The sequence below is a fragment of the Berghia stephanieae genome, chromosome 1, assembly GCF_034508935.2.
Source record: "Berghia stephanieae isolate SIO BIC M18660-M18661 chromosome 1, UCSD_Bste_1.3, whole genome shotgun sequence".
NCBI lineage: Eukaryota > Metazoa > Mollusca > Gastropoda > Nudibranchia > Aeolidiidae > Berghia > Berghia stephanieae.
In genome coordinates this window covers 77,151,690-77,161,752 of record NC_088360.1, presented here as the reverse complement: position 1 = coordinate 77,161,752, position 10,063 = coordinate 77,151,690, and the positions used below count along the sequence as shown (strand labels likewise).

The 10,063-nt window shown below is 37.9% G+C and overlaps 1 protein-coding gene across 7 annotated transcripts in view; it reads right to left on the bottom strand.

The window, feature by feature from the left end:
* LOC144957693 (ryanodine receptor-like) overlaps positions 1-4,111 on the bottom strand; it is a 199,479-nt gene extending 195,368 nt beyond the window's left edge. For 3 of the 7 annotated variants that reach the window (XM_078889068.1, XM_078889059.1, XM_078889076.1), the window contains exon 1: positions 3,432-4,096. In XM_078889068.1, coding sequence (XP_078745194.1) covers positions 3,432-3,491 — 60 coding nt within the window. In that variant the 5' untranslated portion in view covers positions 3,492-4,096. Of the gene's footprint in view, positions 1-3,431 lie in introns of all 7 variants that reach the window. The other 4 variants (XM_078889091.1, XM_078889083.1, XM_078889106.1 and 1 more) reach the window with 4 other exon arrangements.
* Between the last annotated feature and the right edge of the window lie 5,952 nt (positions 4,112-10,063).

The window sequence follows — 10,063 nt, the reverse complement described above, 5'->3', positions numbered from 1 at the left end:
GAACATATCTTTTTTCTTTCGCGACGATGTTGCATTTTTTTTCCAGATCTAGGCTTTCTGTGAAGTTTGTTACGCTATTGTTATGTGAGTATTTATTAGTTATTCTCCTTGCTGCTCTATTTTGTACCGTTTCGATCTTGTTGATATCAGTGTTGGTGTTGGGATCCCATACTATGCTTGCATATTCGAGGATGGCCTTACTATCGTTTAGTAGGCGAGTTACCCGAGTTTTGACGATACAGCCAATCAGGTTTCGTGTTTAAAAAGCGCTTGTTTTGTTAGCCTTGTCCATCGTGTTGATCTGTCAATAAATTTCAAAATCTATGAGCCTATTACACCCCCCCCCCCTTCATTTCTCTCAGGATCGCAATCATCGCCTTGTTTCACTACACATCTGAACACATTAACAATGCTTCAAACAATCGATAAGGTTATATTATGAAGTGCTGATTAATAAAACTATGACAACATGCGTGTCATACGAACAAACAGGCATAAAGACTGGACACTCAGCAGGAAATATTTGATAGGAGAAAATATTGAGTTATGAGAAAAACAAAAACAAACAGGCACTTATATGAAACGGGCATTCAGACGGCGAGTACTGTCGGTTCCACGGTACCCGGCCAACGAACGCACAATGAACGAACGGTTACTCAAGTTGTCAATGCAATGCCTGGCCGAGTTCTAAAGGGCAAGAATCCCTTGTAGCATAATGTTATACATACTGCTTGTTCGTTAAACAAGACAATGAGCACCAAAAACAAAGATATATATAAAAATGAAAAAAGAAAGAAAAAAAATTGACATGTTGTCTTCCCTCTACTCCCCCCCCCCCCCCCCCCCCCCCACACACACACACTCACCTAACCCCACTCCAACCCCCTCCTCCGACAAACATGGAACTGCAGGCAGAAGATGAGAATCCCAAGGACAAAAGAATACAGTTGGTTGTCCATTACTTGCACGGTTGCAAAGAATCACCTGGGCATTTACCTGAGCAGCCATTGACTGCAGAATGCAATGCCCTTGTCAATAAATATAACCAGATTGTGTCCGTCCGAGACGGCCAGGGAGGTAAGAATGCGGTGAAGTGGATGAAAGAAAAGAGAGAGAGAGAGAGAGAGAGAGAGAGAGAGAGAGAGAGAGGATAAAGAGAACGAAGTGAATGTAGAATGTAGAATGTAGATAGATAGATAGATGGATAGATAGATAGATAGATAGATAGATAGATAGATAGACGATAAATAGATAGATAGATAGACGATAAATAGATAGACAGATAGATAGATAGATAGATAGATAGATAGATAGATAGATAGATAGATAGATAGATAGATAGATAGACGATAAATAGATAGATAGATAGATAGATAGATAGATAGATAGATAGATAGATAGATAGATAGATAGATAGATAGATAGATAGATAGATAGATAGATAGATAGGTAGATAGTCAGATATTGTGTGGGGAATGTGTGGGTGAATGGTGAGTGGGTAGAATAGAAAAAAAAATATATGGCTACAAAACAGTTATATAACTTATCTTAAGATATATAGATAGGGAGCTGTATAGGGATAAATAAAAATCTGCGATGAATAAAACATAATTTTGATTTAGAAAACCATGGCCTGAAATGTGTTGATAGTGTTCAATTTAGTCATTTTAAAGGTGCCTTATATTATTATTATTATCATCATCATCATCATCATCATCATCATATCATTATCATTATTATTATTATTATTATTATTATTATTATTATTATTATTATGTTTTAACAGTTTTAATTCGGTTAATATCACACACACACATACATACATACATACAAGATATGAAGTGAATAGAAAAGTGCCAGAAGACAATAGAGAATAAAAATTTTTTTTTCGCGGCGGTGGTGGGGTTTGAACCTGCGACCTTATTGGTACGACAACTCCGCCTGGCAGGTGAGAGCGTGGCTCTACCGTGTGAGCTATCCACGAACACAAAAATATTCGTTTCAAACCCAAAGTCATTACTAGATCCCTCTCTCACCCACTTCTTGAGACCGCCGATTCGTTCGTACACCACCATCGCGAATAATTTTGACCAGCAGTTAAGCTTAATAGCCAATATTCTCAACACAAACATATAACATAGAAACGATTGAGACATTGAGTATGCTCCGGTGTATGGGGTGAATTTTTAATTCAGAAAAGTGAGTGGAGCAGGCACTTATGTTGGTAACAACAAGATATGAAGTGAATAGAAAAGTGCCAGAAGACAATAGAGAATAAAATTTTTTTTTTTTTTTTTTTCCGCGGCGGTGGTGGGGTTTGAACCTGCGACCTTATTGGTACGACAACTCCGCCTGGCAGGTGAGAGCGTGGCTCTACCGTGTGAGCTATCCACGAACACAAAAATATTCGTTTCAAACCCAAAGTCATTACTAGATCCCTCTCTCACCCACTTCTTGAGACCGCCGATTCGTTCGTACACCACCATCGCGAATAATTTTGACCAGCAGTTAAGCTTAATAGCCAATATTCTCAACACAAACATATAACATAGAAACGATTGAGACATTGAGTATGCTCCGGTGTATGGGGTGAATTTTTAATTCAGAAAAGTGAGTGGAGCAGGCACTTATGTTGGTAACAACAAGATATGAAGTGAATAGAAAAGTGCCAGAAGACAATAGAGAATAAAAATTTTTTTTTTCGCGGCGGTGGTGGGGTTTGAACCTGCGACCTTATTGGTACGACAACTCCGCCTGGCAGGTGAGAGCGTGGCTCTACCGTGTGAGCTATCCACGAACACAAAAATATTCGTTTCAAACCCAAAGTCATTACTAGATCCCTCTCTCACCCACTTCTTGAGACCGCCGATTCGTTCGTACACCACCATCGCGAATAATTTTGACCAGCAGTTAAGCTGAAGAAAAAAGGAGAAGAAAAAAAAAAATTTTTATTCTCTATTGTCTTCTGGCACTTTTCTATTCACTTCATATCTTGTTGTTACCAACATAAGTGCCTGCTCCACTCACTTTTCTGAATTATACATACATACATACATACACACATACATACATACATACATACATACATACATACATACGCCACACACCGCTTGAAAAACACACAAACACGACATATATACACACAAGCTCTTGTATGTGTGTTTGTTTCAACTTATTTAAATTTGTAATTGTTTTGCAATGCGGAGTACTAAACTGCATACATCATCAAGTTCAATCTCTCGTGCTTTGTTGAATAATTACTAAAACTTATAGCATCGCTTGGTGAAATTATCGCCTTTCTGTAGTAATTTAAGCCAATAGGTTGTATAACCATTATAAAAGGAAACGATTTAGCTTCCATAACAAGGTATACAAGACTAATAACCCAATTACCCCGTAATCAATAAATCTATTCTATTGATTCATCTTACCGTTCTGAGAAACGAGACGTCATCTTGTTCTGACCCACCGGCTTCCCCGGGGTCTGCCATGGTTAATTCCTTTGTAGAGCCAAAATCCTAGGCTTTGAAATCACCAGGTGTGTAGAAGCACCTTTAGGGCCTGCAGGCTTGTGTATTTATCCCTCTGTCAGCGGCCCGGCTGCTGTGCCTGAGTGAGAACAATATTCCGTTTGAGAAAGAAGGAATCAGGAGCTATGAATAAATCCATTAAGGTGAAATAAATAACACACACTCACTCACACATACAGGTATCTTACCGGTGCACGCTACACGCAACGGATCAAGTAAGAACCCATCACTTTTATTAGCTATACACAATCTTAGCATCACATCTGACTTGAAAAAAAATATTTATATAATAAATTCGGTGGTAACAATCGATCTAATGATTAATTTTTTTTACCTCTAGATTTTAATTACATTTGTGAATTTAATAATTAACACAACTGGAGATTTCAAATGTTATGAAATAAAATGATAAATAAAAAAGTAAAAAATAATAATTCGAAATGTTGCTGTAGCCTAGTTATAGTCTACTTGGGCGAAAGGTGAGAGAGAATATTCCTCTGTTGTAACGGACTGTGAGCAGCTCGTGCTACTGCACACTGCTGCTGAATGGGTACGTGAGCGAGTGGGAGGGAGTGACGAGTGCTATAAGACTTCAGTGGGTGAGGATGGAGGGATGGATGAGTGTGAGTGAGTGACTGGATGTTCTGGAGAAGAGAAGGCGAGGGTGAGTTATCACATATACCTAGGTTGGGAACTCCCAATTCGCAATATCGTTAATTTGGGACTGCTGGAAAAGTAAGGATAGGCTAGTTGTCTGGAAAATTGCCTATCGCCTTTCAACTTGGCGTGACGTTTTCAAAACAGTAAAATCTTCCTGGATAGTGTGACCTTTTGCCGGGCAGATGGCTTTGATTGATATGTTCGGTTTGCTCTTACTTGCCTTGACTACGGGTGCCGACACGTTTTATTGCGTTGGATTGAATCCCTCTCATTCCTAATTGTATTTGTGGCATCCATTGGCAAGCGATACGGTGTTCCGTCAGTCAAGAAATGTTGATTGGTGTTAGTGACTGGACGGGCGACAATGTAGGCATTTTTTTGTGTTTTTTTTTTTTTTTTTTTTTTTTTTTTTTTGGTAAGACATTTTATATAACTTTTTTTCTCCTGGGAGAATATCAATGTATATAAATCAAGAAGATTAAGTGGCCAATCACTGCACCATGGGGCACGCCTGATCTAGATGTGGTTCTTTTAGATTCATAGACGATGTAAACATTTCAATATATTGTAGCTTTGTCTGCTTTCTTCTTCTAAACGTAATCCAATCTTTGTTTTTAGAGTTTTTTACAAGATGATGGCCATTTTAATCGAACGATATTTATGGAACGAGATTTCTGGCCTAATTCTTTAAAAAGTGTTTATTCAGAGTTTGACAGAGTTGTTTGGGTAGTTCTATCTATCTCTGGGAGGTTGAAGTCACCGCCAATCATGAAATTTGCTTTCTCATTTCTATACGATATTTGATCAAATTAGTGTGTCTTTAGATGACTGCATAGATCTGTCTTTATAATTCTCTCCATTTAATGTGCAATAGATTTATTCACGTTTTAATTCTACATGTATCTACGAGTGAACTGAACTGCATCGATTATTTTCCATTAAAAATTCCAATCCTATCGCCACTATTTTCTTGTTTGCCGCTCTTAAAAGAGGACTTAGACCTCTGTATTGAAATTCTTGAAGACAGGTTCATATTTTTAATATATTTTTCATTATCAAATCATGTATTAAATTTCTAATTAGTATTTTTAGAGAAAAATATACCAACTTTTGCTAATACTTAGCTTTTTTACGCCCAAAATGGGCTCTTTTAAAAGCCCAAATTCAAAAATTATACTTATAATTTTTTTTGTCAATGTATAAAATTCTTCATGGCGCTATCCTTTAGTTCAAAACAATAGTTACGTAGATACGTCAATTTTCGTAAAATTGATTTTTCTTTCTTCTTAAAGGGAACCTAGATAATATGGTCTCCCTTGCTGTTAATTATCGTAATAGATTGTATTTATCTCATCTGTCAGCCATGTTCCACGCACTTCACAGAGCTTGGAGTATGCCTGGTTGGTAGGTTAAACGTCTTGCATGTCGATAACACCGTTAAATAAAACAATGGAATTAATTACAAGTGGTTTGAGTTTACTCCTTTCCTTGAAGAGTTTCTTTTTATTTGACATTAACGGTGATTTTCGTGTTCTTGTTGTTTTGGTTTTTTTTTTGTTTTTTTTTTTGAGATTTCGCCATTATGTATTTGTCTTCATGCTCTCACTCCTCTTTCCTCTCTGTTTTTGTTCTTGTTTTTTAAATGGCTAGCACTATTCAGTATCTGATACTGAATAGTGGTTTTGCACTATTCAGTATCTGATACTGAATAGTGGTTTTGCACTATTCAGTATCTGATACTGAATAGTGGTTTTGTACTATTTTTTATTCTCTATTGTCTTCTGGCACTTTTCTACTCACTTCATATCTTGTTGTTACCAACATAAGTGCCTGCTCCACTCACTTTTCTGAATTAAAAATTCACCCCATATACCGGAGCATACTCAATGTCTCAATCGTTTCTATGTTATATGTTTGTGATGAGAATATTGGCTATTAAGCTTAACTGCTGGTCAAAATTACTTTGCGATGGTGGTGAACGAATCGGCGGTCTCAAGAAGTGGGTGAGAGAGGGATCTAGAAATGACTTTGGGTTTGAAACGAATATTTTTGTGTTCGTGGATAGCTCACACGGTAGAGCCACGCTCTCACCTGCCAGGCGGAGTTGTCGTACCAATAAGGTCGCAGGTTCAAACCCCACCACCGCCGCGAAAAAATTTTTTATTCTCTATTGTCTTCTGGCACTTTTCTACTCACTTCATATCTTTTTGTACTATTCAGTATCTGACACTGAATAGTGGTTTTGCACTATAATATGGTGTTTTTTTCCGAAACCCGACAAAGTTATGGGAAGAGGGCAGCTGTGGGAGTGAATCTCGGACTCAGAGAAGTGTACAACAGTGGGGAGTGAACCTGGGACTGGGTTTCAGCGGGTTTCGTAATAAAAAGCCGGACGACACCTGGCAATATCCGACAAAGTTATGGGACGTAGGCAGCAGCGTGTGTGTGTGTGTGTGTGTAGAGGCTGAGGGGGGGGGGGGGGGGAGGAGGGGGTGAACCTGAGATTCAGGGAAGTGTACACCAGTGGGGAGTGAACCTGGGACTCTGGGTTTTATAAAAAAGCAATAACAAATTGGGGGGGGGGGGATTACTTTTGTACGAAACCCGACAATATGCGGCAAAGAAGTGGAAAGTAGGCAACGCGTGGGGAGTGAACCTGGGACTCAGTGAAGTGTACACCAGTGGGGAGTGAACCTGAGACTATGGTTTTCGGCGAGCTTCAGCTAGTTTCATATAAAATCAATTACTTTTTTACAAAACCCGACGAAACCTTGCAATATCCAAGAAAGTTATGGGTAGTAGGCAACAGTGGGGAGTGAACCTGAGATTCGGGGAAGTGTACACCAGTGGGGAGTGAACCTGGGACTGGGTTTCGGCGGATTTTGTTATTTTAAAAAAGCAATTACTTTTTGTTTACGAAATGCTCCAAATGCCAACAAATTGGGGCAAAGTTATGGAAAGTAAGCAAACAATGGGGACTGAACCTGAGACTCAGGGGAAATGTACACCAGTAGGGAGTGAACCTGAGACTCTGGGTTTAGGCGAATTTCAGCGAGTTTCATATATAAGCAATTACTTTTTTATGAAACCCGACGAAACCTGGCAATATCCGACAAAGTTATTGAAGTAGGCAATAGTGGGGGGTGAACCTGAGATTCATGGAAGTATACACATGTGGGGAGTGAACCTGAGACTCTGGTTTTCGGCGGGTTTCAGCGAGTTTCATATAAATGCAATTACTTTTATACGAAACCCGGCAATATCCGACAAAGTTATGGGAGATTCAGGGAAGTGTACGCCAGTGGGGAGTGAACCTGAGACTCTGGTTTTCAGCGTGCTTCAGCGAGTTTCATATAAAAGCAATTACTTTTTTACGAAACCCGACGAAACCTGGCAATATCCGACAAAGTTATTGAAGTAGGCAACAGTGGGGGGTGAACCTGAGATTCAGGGAAGTGTACACTTGTGGGGAGTGAACCTGGGACTCTGGATATTGTAAAAAGACAATACCAAGGGGGAGGGGGAATTACTGTTTTACGAAACCCGCCAAAACCCGACAACGTTATGGGAAGCAGGCAGCAGTGGGGAGTGAATCTGGGATTCGGACACAGATGAGGATTGAACCTGGGACTGCGAGAGGCTGATACCAGTGGACAGTGAGCTCAGAATGTACTTTTATTTCGAAACCTACCGAAATTATCAAAAGTTATGGGAAGTGGGCACCATTGGGCAATGAACCGGGACTCAGGGAAGTGCACACTGGTTGAGAGTGAACCTGGGACTGTGAGAAGAGGATATCAGTGGAAATGAACCTGGGACTATGGGAGTTGGGTACCAGACGAGAATGAAGCAATTACTTTTTTACGAAACCCGCCAAAACCCACCGAAAAACCATAGACTTAGGTTTATTCCCCAATAGTGTACACTTCCCTGAGTCTCAGGTTCACTCCCCCACTGTTGCCTACTTTCTTTCCATAACTTTGTTGGATATTGTTGGGTTTCGTAAAAAAGTAATTGCTTTTTTGTTACGAAACCCAGTCCCAGGTTCACTCCCCAATGGTGTACACTTCCCTGAGTCCCAGGTTCACTCCCCACTGCTGCCTGCTTCCCCTAACTTTGTCAGGTTTCGGCGTGTTTCGGCAGGTTTCAGGTTTCGTAAAAAAAGAAACACCCCTAAAAATACCACGTGTATTCAGTAAATAGATGTCAATTGTAGTCTAATATTCAGTATCTGTTTAAATTATTATTATTATTATTATTATTATTATTATTATTATTATTATTATTATTATTATTATTATTATTAGAGTCTATTATTATTATTATTATTATTATTATTATTATTATTATTATTATTATTATTATTATTATTATTATTATTATTATTATTATTATATTATTTTTATTATTATTATTATTATTATTATTATTATTATTATTATTATTATTATTATTATTATTATTATTATCATCACGTAAATTTTAATATAATACTGCAATTAATTCACGGAAGTACATCATTCAATTAAAAATGGCAGAAAGTCTGGCCACATATTTATAATGAATCGGGATTGTCTTAGATGACAAAACAAACAAACAAACAAAAACAACAACAAGAACAACAACAACAACAAATGTGACAAACAGAAAAAAGCAAGATTTTAAAAAGTAATGAACAATAGAAGAGCTCATCAATGAAAAACAACAACGAGATTATAACACATAAAAGATATTCGTAATAAATCGATAACTGATTAAATAACTCCTACTACTTGATTTAAAAATCATAATCATAATAATGATGATGATGACGATTACAACAACAACAATATAATAATAGTAAGTAGAAATAATGATAATAATATAATAATAATAATAATAATAATAATAATAATAATAATAATAATAATAATAATAATAATAATAATAATAATAATAATAATAGTATAATATAAACATTAAAATATATTACAAGCAAATAAAATGATTAAAACAAAAATATTGGGGAAAAATAAAAGTTAACCCGGCCGGGATTTGAACTCTCGAACCTTAAGTTCATAGTCAAACAGCTTATCCACCAAGCCATGGTGTCACTGAACTTTTAGTGACATTTAATCATGTCTATTTAGACATTAAAAAATGTATTTGAATGCCACTCTTCTTTTGATATTTTGAACTATGTTAATAGGATTCAATAGTCGTACCGTCACTTCCTTCCTAATGACGTATGGTAACTTAGTAACACTGGCTCTAAACTATCGGAACAATGGCGGACGCCGTATGAAATATTTCTCCTGCGAGCTTAAAAGCGTATCCAGAGGGAAAAAAACCCATCAATTTGATCATGTTTTGACTTTTACACATTCTGATCACAAGGCATATGAAAAGGGAATGAAAAGTTCTCGCCAGCATGAAGAATAAAAAGTAAAGATTTTCTTTGTTTAGAACCAAGATGGCCGCCGTTGCCGGGCGCGTGACATCAGACTACTGAATCCAATTGCACAATAGCAGAAATTTAAAAAATAACGATTAAAATATTTCTACAACTTTGAATCGGGCTGTCAGTTACTGCACGAGTTCAATCTGGTAGTAGGTCAGCAGTTTATTTACATTCAACTGAGATTGTCGCACTTTTCACTCTCTCTATAATAAAAGGGGGTGTAGGGTATGGAGGGAGTGGTAGTACCTTTCGGTGAGAGACAGTCGCATCTTCGGATGGTCAGGATCCACTGGTCCACACCTGCATATCTAGCTCATGTCTGGCTCCTAGAAGCTGTAGTGCACGCAGCGGCCACACCCCAGGACCGGGTCTCGACTGACCTGCGAAACGACATTGAGTGACTCGCGTAGTAGGGTAGAATAGGTAATGTCTC